Source organism: Calidris pugnax, unplaced genomic scaffold (assembly GCF_001431845.1).
Source record: "Calidris pugnax isolate Ruff unplaced genomic scaffold, ASM143184v1 scaffold23, whole genome shotgun sequence".
Taxonomy (NCBI): domain Eukaryota; kingdom Metazoa; phylum Chordata; class Aves; order Charadriiformes; family Scolopacidae; genus Calidris; species Calidris pugnax.
In genome coordinates, this window is record NW_015090772.1 from 3,404,349 (window position 1) to 3,426,927 (window position 22,579).

Consider the following 22,579-nt stretch of genomic DNA (forward strand, 5'->3'; position numbering starts at 1 on the left):
AGGTGCTTTTGCCAGCTATTTTAGGTATCTTCCCATGTTTCCCTAAACAAGGCTGCACACGGAAGATACTACTATTTCATAAACTGAACAACAGTATCTGGTACTATGGATTTCAGCACTCCAACTGAATTTTCATACAGCAATAATAATTACAATTTAAGTCAATCAACTACGTGAAGTTACAGAGTGAAACCTTCCAAGTCCAAAATTCTCTGTAAGAAGCCCCCTTCTGATGGCCAAAAGAGCAGCAATTACTTTGATACCAACTTTTCCAAGACCTGTAAGTACACTTGTCTTCAAGTCTCAGTAAAAGGGATTCTAAGCTGCTTCAGGTCTGTTATTTAATTTATGTGAGATTGCAATAAAGCAAAACCTGTAAATAGTCTAAAGATTGCTCACACCAAATCTTTTAATTCAGAATAAACAGTTACGAGTTAACATTTTCCTCTCCCCCCGCCTCCATTACTCAAATCAATTTTTAATCAGCAACTAAATCAGACACTCACCGCTATCTTTGAGTTTGCTGGTTTATTAATAGAAGCCTCAACAAGCCTTTGAGAACAGGATGCAGCTTCCTGCTTTACACTGCTACTATTGATTCTAGCAGATGCTCCACTTGTAGTGGACAATTTGGATAAACAAGTAGTGCCAGGCTGTTCTTGTGCATTGTTTTGCTTTGCAGATGGATGACTTAGGTCATCTTCCCAGGAAGCAATTGTAGCAGCAAGGTTAGCTAAACGGCCTCTTCTCCCAGTAGGGGTGTCACTTGCCAGGGCATTAGATGTCTGCTTAGGTGGAGAAACAGGCACATCTTTTGACTGGAGGGGAGATAGAGGAACGCATTCAGAGGGATCTGGAAAAGAGAAAACATGTTTATTTTGCTAAGAAAATATATTGAGATATACTGGCACGTTTTGCATTTTGCTATATATTGAGTTTATCAACAGAAGTTCTTGCTATCAACAGAACCGAGCTACTAGCTCTGAAGGCATTGAGACTAATCAAGTTAAAGCTCACTGCAAAGCCAATGCATTTTTAATCAAGCACTTAACTAGTTTTATGTCACTGTTGTGATGAGCAAGGCATCACACAAGTAAGGGGGGAAAAAAAGTGTATAAATAGGAGCTGTAGTCAATAGTTTCATTATTTTAGGCCTTCCTTACTGCTGTTTAAGACTTCTTTATGAAGTCTTATTCACACACATGAAATTATCTTCTGCTAGCAAACATCGTCATCAACACAAAGACTGAAAAACACCAGTACTGCTCAACAGGTGAGCCATACCCTCGCCATCCCAGCAGCGCCGCTGCGCTGCCAGTTTCTGCATACGTGTCTTGACTGAATGGGCTACAGGAGTTTCTGACTCCGTGCTTGCTTTTCCTTTCTCAAGAGGCTGAACCGATGGAGCCCTGTTAGAAGCAGCCACGTGCAACTCCGAAGTCATCCCAGGAGAACGATGGCTCGTGGAACCTGAAGGAACTGGCTCTATGTTCTCCAAACTGGAAGGTTGAGTCTCCATATTGTCAGGGCAGAGCCTCTTCGATGGCGATGGCTTTGTACTAGATTTCACTGTACAGGTCAAAGTATGCAAGCAAATTAGCATTCAGACAATCTAAGATATTTTCAGAGAGAATACAAAAAAAAAAAATACACCTCCCATCTAAATTCTACCAAGCAGGAGGCACTATCTTTGGCATTATAAAATTATTTTAAAATAGCTTACTAATTACTTAAGCATCTGCTCTCAGGTTAAGCTAAATGTCAGCCACATTCAGTCCTGGCAGCCAGGTAACTGCATTCATTTCTGTTTAGTTTAAGATAAACATTAAAGGTTTTCACTTGTCCTTAGGGAAAAAAAAAAAATAAAAAAGTAAGTAGTGCTTGTATCAAAATACAATCTTTATTAAACTTGTTGCAAAATACCTTCTTCACCAGGAAGAGATGCCTGGTTACCAGTCTCTAACAAAGGCTCTCTGACCCTCTTGGTCTGCAGTGGGGGTCTCGCTCCCATCTTGGGCCGCTCAGCCATTTTCTTCTGCAGGTTCTCTCTCCTGGCACGGGTTCTTTCAAGGAGTTTCTGAGTAGTCAATAAATGATGGGTTACTGTACATTGCAATAAGTGTGTTAACTAGTAATAGCTCAAATTAAAAGTGTTTGAATTTTATATACTATATACGAAGATTTACAATTTCCAAAATTTATAGTGAAGGCTACCTTAAAACAGAGCTCTCGGATGTTGCTAACTGATCTACTGCAACACAACAGAAACACTCAAAGCCTGGTTTTCTGACAGGCTGCCCCCTCCTGAGAGCAGAACAAACAAAATACATTTTCTACACTGCCAACTACATGTTTTTTCTCTTTTTCTGTCTACCTCCTTTTTCTCATTGGGATAACCCCAGTCTCCATACTTTGACTTCACTGTTGCAATACTCGCAGCTTCTCCCATTTTCAGCAAGTATGTATTTGATAAAAGGTAGCTCCCAATCTGTAAATTGGATTTTTTTGACATGTTGCTAAAGCATATGGTCAAGTTACCTGATTGGCACTAACACTTTAACAAAAAAAACAACATTGGAGAGGTTGCGAAGTGGTCATAAAAAATTTTCAAAGTAAATGCATGGCTGGTAATATTAGAAAAAAAAAAATCAAAAGGTGAATTTCTCATCCCTGAGCCAAAGTAAATGCATGGCTGATAATATTAGAAAAAAAAAATTTGCTATTACACCTTCTAAATCAAAAGGTGAATTTCTCATCCCTGAGCTTAAATTTTAAGAACAGAGTGATGTTATAACTAGCTGTCTTAATAAACAGGCTATTTATCACAATATATCTGTATACAGAAGAACATATAAAGAGATGCCAATTAAGCTACCTAACAACATTCTCTTTCATTTACAGATCTATTGTAAATTTGAGCACTCTGATTATATTCAATACAAAATAGCTGTTTTAGTAAGTGTTCCACATTAGTAGAAAGTCTTTCCTTAGAGCAGCTAAGTTTGAAATAGGTTGGGTTTGTTTTTTTTTCTTTTTTTAATATTGCATTCATAAATCATTATCACTCAGTTTGATCACATCTAAAAGATACTTAATTACTCCTTTAATCTAGGTTTTTAGGCACTTTGAGACAAGAAAATGTGTGATAGAACTAATGGCCTTTAAAGGGAAGCATATAAACTGCACTTGTTTTGTGGCACATAAATTATTGTGAGAACTATGCCAGCCATTATCTGTCACACAGCAATTAAATACACATTTCACATTTTTAACTGTCTAAAGCTGAAGTCTTAGACAACGTTCCATTGTAGCACAACACAAAGACAAACAGAATGTTGATCTCAACAGTTTTTTGTGAAAGCAAAAATCAGCTTCTCTAACTTACAAACTTCCATAGAAGAGGAATTTTAGGAAGGGGGGAGGTGGAGAAAAAGGGGAAAAAGAGGACATATGAAATTTCAGGAGTGCCTTTCAATGCAAGTTTATGTTAGTGGTGTCCACAAGTCCGATAAGTTCCTTATTTCAGCCCCCAAAAGGCAGAGCTACAAAGTGCAGGTAATACCTCCACAAATAAAATCTTCAAGGCTGCATAAATGAATTATCCTTCTTGCACAAAGTTGAGTATATCTTCCACAACAGTATCCCTACAGTTCTATTCAAACGGGGTCACATTCCTTTCTATTTTGTTAGTTGGGAGTTTCAGTCGTTACAAACAGGGTGTCACTTCCCAAGAATGCACGCCTCTGCTGTTCAACTCCAGCTCCTATTGGCTTTTTGTGTCTCAAGTTTTCCATGCAACTGCCATAATTCAAATTCTGCTGTTACACGCTATGAGTAAGCCAGTCACCAGAACTTGAGACTTACTTTTCAAGCTCATCAATTTGTGGCATTTGCCACAAGTACGTTCTCCAAGGGTTCTGATGACAGCCAAAGTTTCCGAGTGAGATATGCCTATTTCATTACATCTAGGAATCTGAGAACTACCAAGTTGCAGTTAAAGGATCTCTGATTGCAGTCCAAAAGCACCTTCAAGAAACCAGATAAGGCCTTCCCACTTTAAATGCGTTTTAAAAGTACGTTTTAAAGTACATATTTAGCAGCATTAGAGAAGATACTCAGGGCTGTTATGTGATTACAAGAAATTGTTCTAACTGCCCTGCTTTACTAGCAGAATGCAGCAAAGGGAGATGATTTATCCATGACGTTGAAGGAACAGTTAACTTCAAATTTCATATATGCAAATTTTCCTCTTTGGTCATCCTCCATGCTAGGAAACCATACTTTGCTCTATGAATGTTAATATTTACCTGAAAATACAAAATAACCTAGGCTATTTCTAATATTCTGTAGTACCAAACATAATGGCTTTTGTGCAAGAAAGGTGAATTACACAATTAGTTATAAATTGAAAGTCATACCCTGTATTTTCATTGTGATCCTAAAAAAAAATAATTATCTACTGCACCACCTCCTCAGTGCAGAATTTGGTTGAGATTCGGAAGGTCATTAATTTTTTCCTTGTAAGATTAATAAAGCAAACATTATTTCAGAACTGCCTAGTTTGAAAGCATTCCACTGAATCTTACACCAAGATTTGTTTGAGCTTAAATCCAGTGAGACCAGGACCTTTTGTAAAGTGATCAGCAAACACTGAATTAACGGCATGCTTTGGCCAATTAAGGCTCGAATTACATTGCTTTACATAATCAACACTTGCAATGCCTCACCAGTTCCCTGTAAGTAACTGAGCACAGTAGTTTGTAGACAAAGATTGTCTGAAAATAGTTAAGCTAAGGAAAAGTTACAATAAAAAAAAAAAATTTTTTCCTTGTAAGATTAATAAAGCAAACATTATTTCAGAACTGCCTAGTTTGAAAGCATTCCACTGAATCTTACACCAAGATTTGTTTGAGCTTAAATCCAGTGAGACCAGGACCTTTTGTAAAGTGATCAGCAAACACTGAATTAACGGCATGCTTTGGCCAATTAAGGCTCGAATTACATTGCTTTACATAATCAACACTTGCAATGCCTCACCAGTTCCCTGTAAGTAACTGAGCACAGTAGTTTGTAGACAAAGATTGTCTGAAAATAGTTAAGCTAAGGAAAAGTTACAATAAAAAAAAAAACAAACAACAAAATAACAACCACCCACAAAAAAACCCCCAGAACATAAATAATTCATAGCAGGTAGTGAAATGCTTCCTTTTTTTAGAAGACCTTTTTTTTTTTTTGGTGAAATGCTTCCTTTTTTTAGAAGACTTTTTTTTTTAAGGAAAGTTTTTAAATTTCAATACTAATACACTAACATTGGTCAGATTTTCACACAACAGTGGGATGTCCTCCACAGCATAACCATCCTTATCAGGCAAGATTTCAGGCACTCTGCAATACTAGCTAACATTTGAATGAAGTTTACTCCGAGGAGTGGCCTCCCAGTTGGTCATAGCTTTTCAAAGTCAGTTATCTACAAGAAGGGCGTGTGGAGGTTGGAATATCTCCCAGCATGCAAAACCATTTTCAACTTGATTCAGTGGTCTGCACTTGAAGTTTATTTAACACTAGTTGGATCATGTCACTCGCTACCAATTAAGGAAGGAGGTTTTTAGATGTTTATACTTAGCAAGCCTTTACATTGGAGGAGAGTAAATCTGCTTTGGCATAAGACATTTAGTAAATATGTTCAGTTCAATGCCTTATGTTCAGCTTTTAAAACCAAACCTGTGCAATCACCTTTTTTGTGCCCTCAATTTATTTGGAATCTGTCATTTTGAGATACAGTTTGTTTTCAAAGAGAGCAAGGAGAATTTCACCAATGTATTTGATTTGGTTTTGAAAAAAAAAAGTTTAGATTTTTGCTTAGACAGGTTGTGGAATGAAGGCCATTTTTACAGCACCATTTCCCAAAGCATTCACAAGACACCTCCACAGCTTTACATCTGTCACACATAAAATCAGAATACAGTACAGCACATTTAAGATACCTCCAGCCTTCATAGAGATTCAAGCTGATCAATTCCACACGTTTTATTACAATTTTGCCTCTGTAAAACTGAAGAAAATCCACCCCAACAAGTGACTTCTCTTTTTTTTCAAAAGAAGAAGAGGAACTGTGCCTGCCAATCAAAGTGATGGGTCACAGGCAGCAATAGTGTCAAAGAGACACATTTTTAATCAGAATGCCGTGGCTTAGGGCAAATTTCACGCTGAACCTTGAGGTATGGCAGGCACCGTGAATGTCAATACCACTCCCATTAGGCCCCAGCCGAAAATCTTATCTGTCAGACGCACATGAAAGGCAAACACTAAAGCGCTAGGAAAGGCAATGAAGTATCAGCCTGGTTTAGAAGAGGTCCTTTCCTTTGCAAACCTTTGCACGAATAACCCCTGTCCTCTCCTGGAAGAGGCCTGACACCCCATTGGAAATACAAGCAAGACGAGGGGGGCAGAGAAGGAGGCTTCTACAAGCCCACGAACACCCAAAATAATGCAAAGAGGGGAACGGGGGCCGCTAAGAGGGCTGTGCCAAGGCTAGGAGAAACTATTCCACCCCACAGGCCCCCGAGCGGCCCTTGCAGCCCTTTGTCCCTGTGGCCCCCGCCACTAACAACCCACCCCTGCCCGGATCAAGCGCCGGCTGCTGGCCTCTTTCCACACCTCGGTGGAAGGGCCTGGCCGCGCCGTGCCGTCCACCCTCACCTCAGTGAAGGGATCCATTGCTGCTGCTACTGCTGCTGCCGCCGCTCCCTCAGGCAGAGCCTCAGACCGCTCCCCAACCGCTCCTCCGATTTGAATTTCAGCGCCCGCCCCAGCCACGCATGCGTGAGGCCGCGCGCCCACGTGACACGCGGGGAGGGAGGGGTGGGGGGCCGCCCGCCCCGCCCCGCCCCTCCCCCTACCGTGTCCGGAGCCGCGGCGGCCTTGATTGACAGGCGTACTGTCCAATCCGATGGCGGCCTGCACTCCTCGCCTTCCCCTTGGCGCACCGCCAGTTCTGTGAGGGAGAAGGCGGGGAGAGGGACGGTGAGGCGGCGCTTTGGCCGGGCTGCCCCGCACCGCTGCCGGGCTGCCAGGGATGGTTTTCCCGTTCCCGGCTCCGGGAGCAGGCCCGGCTTCGGGCGGTACACCCCCGGGCTCTGGGTCTGAGCCCTGCCTGTCGTCTCACTGCCCAGGGTTTCTGTGTGTGGCGTGCAGGGAGTGTCTTCAGCCATGGCGGCCCTGTCGCCTTCCCTTCCTCCTTTTCCTCAGCCCGGTTCGGCGCAAACTGTTCTGGTTTGGGTTTTTTTTTTTTAAAGAACACCGAGGCTTTTACCTTGCTTACAGGCAAGTGGTGCAGTACTGCCCGGTTGATTCCATGTCTTGCTGCAGCTGCTCAGTAGGAGTCTCCCCCAAGCCTTTTTCACATGAAGCTTCATTTTTCAGCTGGCATCGGTAGCAAAATCATGATTTTCATGTTGTGCTGTGAATGGAGAGGATATTCATCCCAGTGCATTTGTGAAAGTCGCAGCCCTTTCTCATGGCTTTTACATTTCTCTTTGTCTTGCAATCCATGGCCACATAAAACGTCACCCACCTGTTCCTGCTGCTGTCCCCATTTCATTTTCTTCATGTGCTCATGATGTTTCTTAAAGAGTTTGTGATGCTGGATTGGCAGAGACACATCAGGTGCCCGATCTAGCCCTTGCTATCTGGGCATCATCTCACAGAATCACAGAATGCTATGGGGTTGGAAGGGACCTCTGGAGATCATCTCCTCCAACCCCCTGCCAGAGCAGGTCCACCCAGAGCAGGTTGCACAGCAACGTGTCCAGGTGGGGTTTGAATGTCTCCAGAGAAGGAGACTCCACCACCTCCCTGGGCAGCCTCTGCCAGGGCTCTGCCACCCTCACAGGGAAGAAGTTCCTCCTCATGTTTAGGTGGAACTTCTTATGGTCACGTTTGTGCCCGTTCCCTCTTGTCCTGTCCCTGGGCACCACTGAAAAAAGACTGACCCCATCCTCCTGACACCCACCCTTGAAGTATTTATAGGCATTGATCAGATCCCCCCTCAGCCTTCTCTTCTCCAGACTAGAAAGTCCCAAGTCCCTCAGCCTCATCTCATAATAGAGATGCTCCAGGCCCCTCATCCTCTTTGTAGCCCTCTGCTGTCCCCTCTCCAGCAGTTCCCTGTCCTTTTGGAACTGGGGAGCCCAGAACTGGTCCCAGTGCTCCAGATGGGGCCTCCCCAGGGCAGAGCAGAGGGGCAGGATGACCTCCCTGGACCAGCTGGCCACACTCTTTTTAATGCCCCCCAGGATGCCACTGGCCTTCTTGGCCACAAGGGCCCATTGCTGGCTCATGGGCATCCTGTTGTCCACCAGGACTCCCAGGTCTTTCTCCTCAGAGCTGCTCTCCAGCAGGTCACCCCCAACCTGTCCTGGTGCAGGGGGCTATTTCTCCCCAGGTGCAGCACCCTGCACTTACCCTTGTTGAATGTCATCAGGAATTTCATCTCAAACTGAATTTCATCTCAAACTCCCCGTAAATAAAAACACATTCACAAATAGAGCTTGGGATGTTTTGTCTCTGCTGTTCCCCCGGGAGGCTCCTATAGGCCTGACTGCCCAAGTGACTAAACCTCATCAAATTTCCAGTCATCCATACATATTGGCACCCCTTTATACCTTTTTTTGCTTGTATGCAAATAGTGTTCATTACCTTGCATGAATTCCCGTCTTCCCTAGTGTTGTGCATCTTGCTGCCTCTTGGAATATTTATAGCCAGCAGTCATTTCTTCTTCCAACCTTTGCTTTGCCTTGGTAATCAAACCACGCTCTTCTAATCATCCCTCATTAAAACAATCTTTCCAATGCCTTATTTGCAAACAGCGGGGCATCAGCACACAGCAGAATCTACAAAATACAAGATCAAATAAATATTTTTTTTAAAAACTCTTCAAGATTGGATGCTCTGGCCAACAAGTATCTGTCTCTGCAACGTTCTCAGATGAACGTGGGTTGGAGCAGCCCGAGGTCCAGCATCAGAACTTGGTCACGCACACAGCTGAAAATGGGGACTTAGCAGGTAGGACTCATCACCCATTAGCTATGAACTAGTCTGTACAGTGATAAGGCTTTATTTCCTTCCAGAGAAACTAGGTATGGCTGTCACTGGGAAATAACAGAAACATTCCGAATCAATGCAGGCAAATAACAGAAGACGAAATAGCCAACATGGAGCTCAAAGAGGTCAGCAGAAAATTAAAATAGAGAATTACCATTAAGTTTTCTTCTGTCTCCTGCCACTCCAAAAATAAGAGAAGTCACGCGCAATTTGAGCCCTTTCAATGTAACGGAATTGCTGCGATTTAAACACACTTTTTCTGCTTGACATGTGGATCTGGGAGGTTTGTACAGTGAGGCTCCAGCTGTCCTTGGTGCATGTCCCAATGTGGCTCCATCCACTCCTGTCGTCTCTGAAACGGTGCGGCATAGCCTGGGGGGGCAACAACCACAGTGCTAGCTGCACTGCATAATGATAACTCATACTGTAATAATAAAACATAATGTGCATAATGATCTCATCTGCTATTTAATATTAAAAACGAGGGAAACAATCATGCCTTATTCTGCAAAATAAATGTCTTGTGAAAAATATTCCTATAAAGTATATTCTGGAAAATGAAACTGAGATTCCTAGGAGCGTGTAACTGCTTAAAATGCAACATGCATGTGACAAACCTCCTGTCCTTTTGGTCTCTACAGAGCCAATAATTTCTTCATCATTTTGATCCAGACTCAGGGGGGCCCTGCTAAACATGCATAGAATATGTAGTTTCTCATCTTTTTGAGGGCTTATGTCTGTCTTCCAGAAAAGCAAGAGACGGTAAATACACCTTATCCTTATATCACTCCAAAGAGCCAAAGAAAATCAGTATTTTTCAGGAAGGCTGCTATAAAATGGCTACAAGATCCATTCTCTGTGTAATGGTGGGAGGTATGGCCTCTAGCAATGAAATTTCCAGCCTGTTATTTTCTTCTTAATAAATTAATAAAACCATTTGCAACTTACAGATTAAAAAAAAAAAAAAATCAACTGGTGTTTCACAATCTGAAGGCATAAAAAAAAAGGGTATTTGCAACTTAGAGATAAAAAAAAAAAATCAACTGGTGTTTCACAATCTGAAGGCATAAAAAAAAAGGGGAAAAAAAAAGGAATGCCATGTCGAGACCAGTCAAACAATGAGCCAGCTCTGCCCGCCCAACAACATTGTATTTTATGCCAGACTTTTGCATTCAAAAATTATGACTCACGCTCTTCACTGGCTCCTCACCCCACGTGACATGGTTTAAGATTTCTTCTTGCCAGGGGTAAGCTAATGAAAAGTAATCCCTTCTGTGACAATAAATAACAGGATACAAAGCACTTAGGGAACGGTTTTTTGCTGGCTTGCAGTTTTCATGGGAATTGAGCGCGCGGACACCGAAGCCAGTCATTTTTCTTTTAACGTGGCAAGAAAGGCTTTTTTACTTTCCCAAGTTTTCCTTCAAAAATTTGTCAAGCATATTGGCTCTTCTCAGGGGTAGTTTTTCATTTTCAGAGGGTTACAGAAGTTTGCACAAGCACTTCAATAAGAATGGAGCACTTTTTAACTAATAAGGAGAGCACCAGCCAAATTTTTTTGTAGCTCTGGCTGCCTTACAATCCCAATACACTCACAAATGTATAACATTGAAGGTGAAAACGCTGGTCCCAGTGCAGTCCACTGCATAGTTCCATTCTGTAATCCTCTGAGAGTATTTCCTAAAACTTCCTTTCTGATGAGAAACTGAGTTCGCAGTTCTGATTCCAAAGCAAGGTGCTTCCCTAGGTTCACAGAAGAATCTCAGTAATCCTGTCATTTAGAGGCAAATTCTATTTTACAACTTGTCGTTTCCTTTATTCACAGTTAAATAATTCAGAGCGAAAGTTGATGCTCACCTGTCTTGCAAGATTTGATCTACTGCACGGTGATAGAGTGCGATAGAGTACAGGATATTGTAGTATTCCTTGTAGTTTAGATTTACCTTCAAAAGGCATTTTTTTTACCACAAAATTCACTCTTCTGCTAATCGGCTGGAGAGCTGTCATGATTTTGATACTCACTTCACACTGGTACGTGTGATTGCACGGGAGAGAGGAGAATCTACAGTCTAGTACACAGTGTTGCACATCATTATTTCTGGACTGTCCTCCCATTACATTTAATTCTTCCCAGTGACTTCAGATGAAGGGTTTAAGGCAAGGGGACAGCCCTTGCAGAGCTTCTTGAGGACTGTGCCACCAGCACCAACATCCCTCTCCTGTAGCCTGACATCTTTTTGCCCCTGGTGCTTTGTGGAGGATGGATGGTGGCTGGTCTGATTCTCTGTGCCTCAGTGCCTAAGGTGAAGCCAGGCTGGAAGAGATCCCCCTCTCCACAATCACCACACCAGAACCCACCTATAAGGGAATCCTGCAGAAGATCCTACAGAAGAGCAGTAAGAACATAATATCCATCCTTTCCTCAGTAATTCTGCAATGAAGACCATATTGTGCCCTCTGATCCCCTTGAATACCCTAACATGCCAGAGACTTGGCCTCACAAAAGGCAATTTTATCCACAAACAACAAATAGAAAGGCTGGTCCATAGTATTGTGAAACAGCAGGTTTGATTAATTTGTATTTTCTACTGCAAATACTACGTAATCAGAAACATTTTGATGGGCAGCACCTTTTATACTGCTTTTGTCAGCTCCTATGATAATTGCAGAGGCAACTTTAGGCTGACATTATCCAGTAAAGGACTATATTTATGTCAGGAATAAGGCAGGTTTGGGGAGTAAGTAACTGAATAGGAGACATGGATTTAAATGAGCACAAATCTCTCTTTGAGTAGCCCAAGAAGGAAATCAATAACCAACTCAACCAGACTAAAGGAATGTGAGACCCCGTAGCCATTCCAGACCAACTTTCAGCTGGAACAGTGCTTTACCATACCAAAAGGCTTCATTTATTTATCTGTCATGGTAAGCATTGTTGGGGGAAAGTATCCCTCAAAATGGACTTTTTCAGAATGTACAGAATGAATTTCAAACAGTGTGAATTTTATTTATTCTCTCACTTCATCTCTTTGTCCTTTGCAAAATATGGGAAGTTCTCGGGAAAACACTGTCTCACTGAAGACACTATTTATATTAAAGGTGGGAAAAGTGCAACATCGTTTATATTCTACCTTAAATTACCATATGACACTGATGGATTGTCAGAGCTGGCCTGCATCATCTCAGGAAAATCACCCACAGAAATTGAAGCTGGAAGGGAAAAGCAAAAACATCATGGGGAGAAAGAGTTTAAAAAGAAAAAAGAGCGGAAAAAAGAGCAAATGAGGAGGGAAGACAACAAAGAAAACAGGATGAAAAGGCAGAAGAGAAAGTATATTAAAATGGAAAACTAGAGAAACAAGGAATGAGACAAAACTCGTATTTCATTAACAACAAGAGAGTTTCAGAAAAAATCTCTGGGTGGTTGAGCTCTGCATTTTTACACGGCTGTGGGAGTTAAAAAACATTTGCCTGTCATACATTCTGAAAAGATTTATTATGTTCACAGTTTTCATAGTATAATATTGCATTTGTATCACTAAATCACAGAAAGTTTCTCAGGACCTTGCCTTTAGGTCTCCTGATCGGTTTACACAAGAGAAGGGGAATTAGACTTCCTTCTTTTGTGTCTCAATTATAAAATACCCACTTTTATTTCTTTATCCATACAATACAGCTGCACTGTTTACTGACCTAAAAATTTTGAAAGCAAGCAAAGGGCCTGAGAATACTTAAGTGCCATTATGTTAATTTAGACCATGATGTTAATATATAGTACCTGAGACTTGCTTGCAACTCTGCAGCATAATGCAAATAATAATAATAAAAATAATAATCATATAATCACACCAACATTTTCCCCAGCCAAATAGTATCACAGTTTATATTCTGAATGATGGAAAAATTAGGAGAGTCTTCTTGAAAAACCATTTTTCACCCCCAAAAAAGTATTCTATCAGCTCTAATTCCTTTTTTTGAATACTCGGTATGAGGTAAGCTCAAGAGGTGATAATTTTCTGACATAATTCTTTCCATCTTAGTCTCATATTTTAAATACGTAGATTAAACTATAGGACACATAAAATAAGTCATAAATGACGCATAAGGAAGGCCAAGAATGTTACCTACAAAATTACCCTGAAGTTTTTAAAACTGAAGTAGCTGCTTCAAATTAAGCGTAGCCTACGTGGTTTGCTAAAGAAGGAAAGAACTACGAGTATGAAATGGAGTTTATTTGCATTCAGGAAATATTTTTTTTCTCTTTTACTTTCGCTGTCATTTCTCTGAAAGAAATCCATGAAATCCTGAAAGAAACATTAAATCTTTTCTGCAATAGTAGCATGTCTACACTAGAGGGTGGTACTTTGACAGGATTTGAGGCTGGTTAGTGTTTTACTTTGGAAATCGTTTTTGCGACATCTAGAATAAGATGCTGGTTTTAGAGGGAGAAATTCTACTGAAATTTGAACAAACACAATTAAAATGTAACAGTGTAACAGTGATGATATTTTTCACACACCTATTCTTGTGGGACAAGTGGCAATACAGTCATCTCGGCGTCAGTAGAAACTACATCGATAATTACACTGAGGCTGTGTTAAAGATGAGTAAATATTCCAAATATTTCAGTCTGATTCTGCTTTAAAAACTATTATGACATGGAAAATAGATTAACTAAAGGAATATGAAACTAAGATCAGGGCTCATTGTTAATGAGAGGAACAGAAACATCTGATGGAGTAAAACATGAAGTAGCAGTCTGTAGGACACATCAGTGAATGTCTCAGTGGGATAGCATAGAATCATAGAATTGTCCAGGTTGGAAGAGACCTTTCAGATCATCTAGTCCAACCATCAACCCAACTCTGATCAAAACCATCACTAAACCATATCTCTAAGCACTAGGTCAACCTGGCTTTTCAGTCCCTCCAGGGATGGGGCCTCAACCACTGCCCTGGGCAGCCCAGGCCAAGGCTTAAGAACCCTTTCCATGGAAACATTTCTCCTAATGTCCAACCTGAACCTCCCCTGGGGCAACTTGAGGCCATTTCCTCTTGTCCCATGGCCTGTTCCTTGGGAGAAGAGACCGACCCCCCCTGGCTACACCCTCCTTTCAGGGAGTTGGAGAGAGCCAGAAGGTCTCCCCTCAGCCTCTCCTCACAAGACTTGTGCTCCAGACCCCTCACCAGCTCCCTTGCCCTTCTCTGGACCCGCTCCAGCCCCTCAAGGTCTTTTTTGTGGGAAGGGCCCCAAAACTGGACCCAGCCTCGAGGTGGGGCATCACCAGTGCCCAGTCCAGGGGGACCATCACCTCCCGACTCCTACTCCCCACGCTGTTCCTGACACAGGCCAGGATGCTGGTGGCCTTCTTGGCCACCTGGGCACACTGCTGGCTCATCTTCAGCCCACAGGCGACCAACACCCCCAGGTCCTTTTCTGCCAGGCAGCTCCAGCCACTCTGCCCCCAGCCTGGAGCGCTGCAGGGGGTTGGTGGGACCCAAGGGCAGGACAATGAAATAAGCAACACTGCCACATCACACCCACCAAGCTGCAGGTGGAGCCAAACCAGGGACACATGCAGGGCGGCAAAGGGAAGAGATGAGTTTCCCTCAGAACATGTCTACATCATGAGCAATGAGGTTGGACAAATAAAGAGGATGGGAATGCCCAAGAATGGTGGGGAATGGGGTGTCTCCATCTCTCCTGACAACAGCATGATTCCGTAGGGCCACAGAAAATGATCCTGAAAGCGCAGCTCTCTAGGGTAATGGTGTTCCCTTGTGCCAAGTTGAGCTGCTGCTTCAGCACATGATAATCACTATCCTCCCTGATTCCCACTCCTTTCCCCAGCGTAGGGGTTGCCATTACAACCAGCCAAGTGGGGGTTCAGAGTCTAAAACAAGAGCTGCTGGACTTACCCAACATAAGTCTGTATGATGGAGGATTGCCTCACCTGGCAATAAAACACAAAAGAGGGCAAAGGGAATGGATATGCCCGAGAGATATTTTTAAATAATTCTTCCCTTGTCTTTTCAGTGGTGGCGAGGACTCTCAGAACCCTGAACATATCGATTCTCATCTCCAGGGGCTTTGGCTGCCTGGAACCAGAGCCCACATGGAGGTGCTGGAGATCTTGGACCATGAAGAGAGCTGCTGCTCCCTGAGAACAGTTTACAAGTGGCTTGGTATGGGCAGCTTGTCTTCTTAAATGTCCAATCCAAAGATCTCAGTGGATCTGTAAGAAGGTAGATGGTGTGTGCCCTGCACTGGCCTCCACTTTGGGAACTCTGGAGCTTCAACTCTGTGACTTTAGTAACACCATGATAAAGTGGTACCCAGGGAATCTCCAAACCCACGTATGAGATGGAGGATACTAAGTTCTGAAAAGAACTCTGTTTTGGCTTATGCATCTTCCAAGCTTGTAGACTATCCCCATCAGCTGAATTTGTCACTGGTACCACTCGAAGGGGATTATTCACCATAGAGTAACTAAAATAGCTCCAGCTGTTTCATAGCCCCATGCAACCCCCCAAACAATGCAGGAACCTGCAAGGTAGAGCTAGATGGCAGTGCCAGGCAACTACTTGGAAACTGGAAAAAGCCTACCCATTCTGTTCTGCTCCTTACTGAGTCCAGGGCTTCTCCTTGAAAACAGGACTTACTAAAAGACCACTTTCTCCAGACCAGGCAAAGCCCCTTCTGCCCTACAGATCCTATCCTAAGTGGGAGGATCTGGATGTCCCACGAAATGAAATGCTTTGATGAAGAAGTAGATCATCGCTCGTTCCTCAGCTGCTGGGTCTTTGCCCACCTGAGGTCAACCGCAAAGGGTTCCCCTGCTCCCAGTGCTGGGGTTCCAGCTGGAGGAGAGCGCTGGGCCCAGCAGGCAGGTGAGGTCTCTTTCTCCAAAGCACAAGCACAAAGCACAACCCATTAAAACACATTTTATATATCTTGTAAAATGCTGCTAAGATGGTGTTTCCTGTTTCTTGGATATCCGCTTTTCATTTTCTAAGTCTGTTGTACAGCCTGGAGCCACGAAAAATACATTAGGTAGAGGAAGGGATAAGGAAATAAGTAGCAACAGGGAGAGGAATATTGTGGTTTTTTTCATGTTGGTTAAGAAACAAGTGAAATCCCCACCTTCCTGGTGAGTCCTCCTGATCAGTGAAAAAGGGCAATGCATTGCTATGAAGACATTTGCTTTTCAACTGAAACGATCCCAGCACCACAGGAGAGCTAGCAGACTTCAAAAGGCCCAAACAAAGCACGAATATTTTTAAAATCCTCATCTTTTTTTGGGGGGGGGAGGAAAGGGGGTGGATTGTCGTTAGCCCCGCGCTGCCTGATGTGGTATTTGTGTTGCCACAGCAGAGTAACTATGACTCACCTGCAGGTCTTTGCGGTCGGGCAGGCAGCCAGTCCTGCCTGCCACTGCCCCCGGGCACCATCCTGCCCTTCTCAACCCCTAGTGACAAGGCATCGCTGCAAAAGTGGCCAGATGGTTAGAAGAAGAAAGGTCATGAGGGGTGCACTGGTCCATCAGTCCATACCATAAGCACGTGCATGCTTGACTGTCACTGAGGCGTTTATATAACCCAGTTCTCTTGTGTTCTTGGTAGGTGTATGACCCGGATGAAGGGATGGAATGTACCCTCAGCATGTTTGCTGATGATACAAAACTGGCAGTAAGACCTGGACAGGCTGGAGAGTTGGGCAGAGAAGAACCTGATGAAATTCAACAAAGGCAAGTGCAGGGTGCTGCACCTGGGGAGGAATAACCCCCTGCACCAGGACAGGTTGGGGGTGACCTGCTGGAGAGCAGCTCTGAGGAGAAAGACCTGGGAGTCCTGGTGGACAACAGGATGCCCATGAGCCAGCAATGGGCCCTGGTGCCCAAGAAGGCCAATGGCATCCTGGGGGCCATTAAAAAGAGTGTGGCCAGGAGGTGGAGGGAGGTCATTGTGCCCCTCTGCTCTGCCCTGGGGAGGCTCCATCTGGAGCACTGGGACCAGTTCTGGGCTCCCCAGTTCCAGAAGGACAGGGAACTGCTGGAGAGGGGACAGCAGAGGCTACAAAGACAATGAGGAGCCTGGAGCATCTCCCTTACGAGGAAAGGCTGAGGGACTTGGGTCTTTTTAGTCTGGAGAAGAGAAGGCTGAGGGGGGATCTGATCAACACCTATAAATACTTCAAGGGTGGGTGTCAGGAGGATGGGGCCAGTCTTTTTTCAGTGGTGCCCAGGGACAGGACAAGAGGGAACGGGCACAAACATGACCATAAGAAGTTCCACCTAAACATGAGGAGGAACTTCTTCCCTGTGAGGGTGGCAGAGCCCTGGCAGAGGCTGCCCAGAGAGGTGGTGGAGTCTCCTTCTCTGGAGACATTCAAACCCCACCTGGACACGTTCCTGTGCAACCTGCTCTGGGTGGACCTGCTCTGGCAGGGGGTTGGAGGAGATGATCTCCAGAGGTCCCTTCCAAGCCTATATCATTTTATTATCATCATTCTGTGTATAAATGCATTTGTGAGTGTGCAATAGCCATCTCTGGTTGTTTTTTCCCCGTATGATAACAGGACAACAGTCAGCAACTTTTTTATGTTCACATCAGGAGGATCTTACATTACTTTCGCTTCTCTGAACTTTATCACAAGTTTGCCTGCATTTTGTTTGCCCTTGTTGGGCTGGGTTTACGGTATGGAGCCTCTTTAGCATAAAGTGGGAAAAATTTCAATGGATAAATCAATCCAAATAGTGGAGCTGTATCATGTTGTGCTCTTCAAGGCATCTTAAAATAGCAGTCCCACTGAATAAGACTGTATGAGTAAGCAGCTCCCACAGGCGTGTGCTGCCTTTGCCGCGTACTAGAAACGTAGGACCCAGCTGGCATCAGACAGCAATGTTAGACATTTCAGAAGGAGCTTCCAGAATGAAAACGTCTGGAAGGATGGTCACTTGGGTGTCCCTCGGTCAATAAAATTGTTTGGTCAGAAGATATTCAGCCAGCTAAGAGTCATTGCTAGAGGCAACTACTGAAGAGAAAGATCTAGGGGTCCTGGTGGACAGTAAAATGACAATGAGTAAACAGTGTGCTCTTGTGGCCAGGAAGGCCAATGGTATCTTGGGCTGCATAGGGAAGAGTGTAGCCAGCAGGTCAAGGGAAGTCATTCTCCCTCTCTTCGCTGCACTGGGGAGGCCACAACTGGCGTACTGCGTCCAGTTCTGGGCTCCCCAGTTCAAGAGGGACAGGGAACTACTAGAAAGAGTCCAGCGAAGGGCAACAAAGATGATTCAAGGATTGGAGCATCTCCCTGATGAGGAGAGACTGAGAGAGCTGGGACTCTTTAGTCTGGAGAAGAGAAGGCTGAGGGGAGACCTTATCAACGCCTACAAGTATCTCAAGGGAGGGTTGAAGGAGGAGGGAGCCAGACTCTTTTCAGTGGTTCCCACTGAGAGGACGAGGGGCAACGGGCACAAGTTGGAACAGAAGAGGTTCCACTCAAATATGAGGAGAAACTTCTTCACAGTGAGGGTGACAGAACCCTGGAACAGGCTGCCCAGGGAGGGTGTGGAGTCCCCTTCCTTGGAGATTTTCAAGACCCGCCTGGATGCTCCTGAGTAACATGCTCTAGCTCTAGGCAATCCTGCTTCAGCAGGGGAGTTGGACTAGATGATCTCTATGGTCCCTTCCAACTCTAAAAAATTCAGTGAAATTCAGTGAAATTACGTCAGGGAGAGGAGGCTAACGTTGCCGCTCTGGTGGCCCCGAAGCTGTGCCAAATTATGCGGAGTTAGTTAAGGACTCTTGTTCCCGACTTTCTTACTTCCTCAGGGATTCTTTCTTGGCAGCACAGAGAAATGGAAGAAAGACGCTGGCGTGCATATGGGGGAGGAACCAGATAAAATTGACAGTAAAACAAATGTGTGTATACATATGTATATGCATATTTAAAATCCAAATGCACATACACACATGTGTGTGTTGGAATTCTGCAGCGTTAGCTTGTGGTAGATGTAGAGATCAATAAAACCTATCACTGCTCCAGAGAGTACATGCTGCAGAGGTTATTGATGCTAACATTCCTATAAATATACTCTTCTGCATGCAAAACAATGCCATATTTTTGACAAATGAAATTGTCATTATTTTAATTGTAAACATGAAATTAGCTCCGAAGTAAATCTGAGATTATCTCTGGAAGTTATGTCATGTTGCAGCTGGAATACCAGACGCGTGTCAGCTTGAATTCTGTTTCCTAACAGCGGGTAAACGATACCAAGCTATGGATCTGTTTGTATTGTGGAACTGTGTTATTTAGGCTGTATTCCACAGCGTGCCTCCTGTAAGCCTTACCGTTTGTCCCCATGTCCCCTCACCTCCCTACAGCACAATCCGTGCCAGCTGCACTGACAGCTGCCAGGAATTTTTTCAGGACAGAGCAGCTCGTCTTTTTCCCCACTGTCCATCCAGGCAGACTTGCAAGCTAAGACACCTTGGAGGTCAGAACTGTTAGAGTTACATGAAATATATATATAGTGTTTTATATATAAGCATTGATACACTTAGTAGTGCTTTCCTCGACTGAGCTTTCCACGTTATGCTTTTAATCGACAAACAGGGCAATTCTTGCTCGGAGCCAAAGCAGAAAACAGGCAGGTGGCCTTTTAGCATCCCACCTCTCTGCCTTCTGCTACTGCGTTTGGCGTCCTCCTGCTAGAGCCAGGAGCTAGCATGACCCAACACAACCTCCACGCCACCCTGCAAAGGGAAGAGGCTGGCGGGGAAAGGCAGAGCAAGGCAGAGGCAGCAGGTTCAGGGGTGACTGAACACCAAGCACGCGGTGAAAAAGGACTCACAGACACCGGGGAGAAGAGGTGAGAAGAGCAGGAGAAGAGAAACATGGAAAGAAGGAATCCACCGGAGGGAGCAAGGGGAGAGAATAAATGTATAAAATGCACCTCAAAAGCTGGAGTTACTGATTTCATTGCTATCCCTTCCAAGCATAAAGTATCATCTCTAAGAGGAGAATTTAGCGTCTACACAGTAAAAGCATCAGGGAGTTATGGTAAAATGGTGCACTGACATGACTTTGTATCATTTCTTCATTTGCTGTGCTTGAACCGATTCCCTGTTTGGGGATTTTTTTCTGTAATTACCCTGCATCAGAAGCAAACTCTAACCCATTAGTCAGAGCTTTGTCTCTCTAAATTTAAAAGTGTTTATTCAGTTCCTGCTATTTGAGATTTGGAGACAAGCCTGCGGGTTCTAGATACAACAGTGTTAGCAGAAGTACTTTAGAGGGTATTTTAGGTTAAACTTAGACGTGTTGACAGAGCATATATCTTCTCTGTTCCTCAAAGAATTCGAGTTAAAAGGGACATCAAATTTGCCAGCTAGGTAGAAGTGTGCTTCCGCGCTAGCTCTTCATTAGCAGGCTGAGAAAAATGACACCTCAGTCTTTTCATAGCTGGTCTTAAAAGTGCCTGTCTGCCTGTGTGTGAGATGTTAGGAAATAAAATGAAAAATATGTGCTTTGAACTCTTTTAATAATTATTGCCTGTGAAGAGAGAACTACGTCATCAGGGTCCGCTCAGTCATATGACTGCAGACACACAAGTGTCTATAAGAAGGATTCATGAAATTCAGTAAAACTTTTGCAGGTAGGACACAGAAAGGAGTTCCCAAGAATCATCAATGAGCTGTGATCTGTGGACTTCCCATCCCTGCTTTGTGATGACACAGCCAGATCTCACACCTTAGAGGACAAAGTTATGGAGAGAATCAGTGTGTCCAGAGCATTGCAGGTATGAATTTACTGATGGGAGGGAAGGTGGCAGACATTTCAGGTATTCAACGAAAGCAGCGCACAACTTCCCAGCTCTCCTCTCCCTGGCACATCACTACAGAATCTGTTTGGTTCGAAGAGACCTTTAAGATCATCGAGCCCAACCATTTAACCCAGCACTGCCAAGTTACCACTCAACCATGTCCCTCAGCACCATGTCTAGGGGTCTCTGAAATACCTCCAGGGATGGTGCCTCAACTGCTTCCCCGGGCAGCCTGTTCCAATGCTTAACAACCCTTTCAGTGAAGAATTTTTTCCTAATATCCAATCTAAACATCCCCTGGTGCAACTTGAGGCCATTTCCTCTTCAGCTGGGACTTGGGAGAAGAGACTGATCCCTCCTGGCTACACCCTCCTTAATTTATGTTGAGCACTATTGTGTTGTTAAGTCACTTTCAATTAAATTACTTTCTCTATTAAGCATTGACCACTTAGAAAAGTAAATGCAGTAACACACTAAAATGTATTCTTGTGTAATCTGACTTCAGTAAGGACCTTAAGTGTGCATGAAGAGTAGAAAAATCTTCCTACACCATACCTGCATTAATTGGTTACACAACTGTAATTGGAACTAGTTCCTGTTTGATGTTCAATGGGCATTTCAAATGGTGCAGATTACGTTTCAAGGAGTGAAGGGTTTCATAAGCAAAGCAACAGATTGCACAACAAGGAAAGCAACTGAAGAATGCAATAGAAAGTCTACCTTCCCCTTTAAATTGTATGTAATGCCCATCAAGCAAAATCCTTGATGATTAAACTAGCTATTGCCCCAAACTGTTGCTCTGGTGCTATTCCACTTCAGCCAAGAGGCGACGGCTCCTTGTTGTGCTCTCCCAGGGTGGCACATACCCTGTCCCACGCAGGCCTTTCCCTGCCTCAGGCCCCGCTGGTAATTACCAATCATACCAATTACTATCAATCAATCACAGCAATGATGATAGTCGATAATTATACACCTACTGCAACGCAGTTGCTGGATTCAGTGCAAGGTACCCCGGCGAGACTCTGAAAACCCGCCGATGCTGGCGGCTCCTCACGCCCAGCCCTGCCGGTGTGACAAAGATTTTGAGCGCCTCAGGGTGCGGCACCTCAGGACACTGGGAGGGCCGCCCCGCCCCTTGAACTACAACTCCCAGAATGCACTTCGCCCCCCCGCTGGCCGGGCCAGCGCTCGGACACTGCAGGGCATGCCGGGACTTGTAGTCTTGTAGGGCCCGGCTGGGGCGCTCAGCTCCTGCCAGTCGAGCTCCCTCGGCCGCGGCGGGGCCGGGCCGGCTTCGCTGAGGCGTCGGGGCCGGCACAGCCCGCGCCGCGCCCGGTGGCGGTCTCTTCCTCCCTCCCCGCCTTCCCCTCAGGGCTGCCCGCCCAGGAGGCGGGAGCCCGCCGCGCAGGGCGGGGGGAAAAAAGCCAGCGGGGCTGCCCGGCGGAGCACCATGCTGGAGTCCATCTGTGTCACCGGTAAGTACCGCTCCCGGGGAGGGGCAGCCTGAGGCAGGGCCGGGCCCCGGCTGCGCCTGAGGGCGGACACCGCCTCGGCGAGGGGCTTGTGGCCCCGGGAGGAGGGAAAGACAGGGCCGTTTTCCCCGCCGAACCCCACAGCGGCACCGGTCACCCCCCCCCCCCCCCCCCC

The 22,579-nt window shown here is 44.6% G+C and overlaps 2 protein-coding genes across 3 annotated transcripts in view; one reads left to right on the forward strand and one right to left on the reverse strand.

Annotated features, from left to right (window-relative positions):
• The window catches only part of ANLN (anillin actin binding protein), a 29,934-nt gene extending 23,130 nt beyond the window's left edge, over nt 1–6,804 (reverse strand). For both annotated transcript variants that reach the window (XM_014942343.1, XM_014942334.1), the window contains exons 1-4: nt 6,700–6,804; nt 1,924–2,077; nt 1,285–1,569; nt 507–853 (exon numbers count right to left, since the gene is read on the reverse strand). In XM_014942343.1, coding sequence (XP_014797829.1) covers nt 507–853; nt 1,285–1,569; nt 1,924–2,077; nt 6,700–6,717 — 804 coding nt within the window. In that variant the 5' untranslated portion in view covers nt 6,718–6,804. The remainder of the gene's footprint in view (nt 1–506; nt 854–1,284; nt 1,570–1,923; nt 2,078–6,699) is intronic.
• A 15,386-nt stretch (nt 6,805–22,190) lies between these two features.
• KIAA0895 (KIAA0895 ortholog) overlaps nt 22,191–22,579 on the forward strand; it is a 27,147-nt gene continuing 26,758 nt past the window's right edge. Inside the window, exon 1 of the mRNA XM_014942409.1 lies at nt 22,191–22,407. Within this exon, the coding sequence (XP_014797895.1) occupies nt 22,383–22,407 (25 nt within the window). The 5' untranslated portion in view covers nt 22,191–22,382. The remainder of the gene's footprint in view (nt 22,408–22,579) is intronic.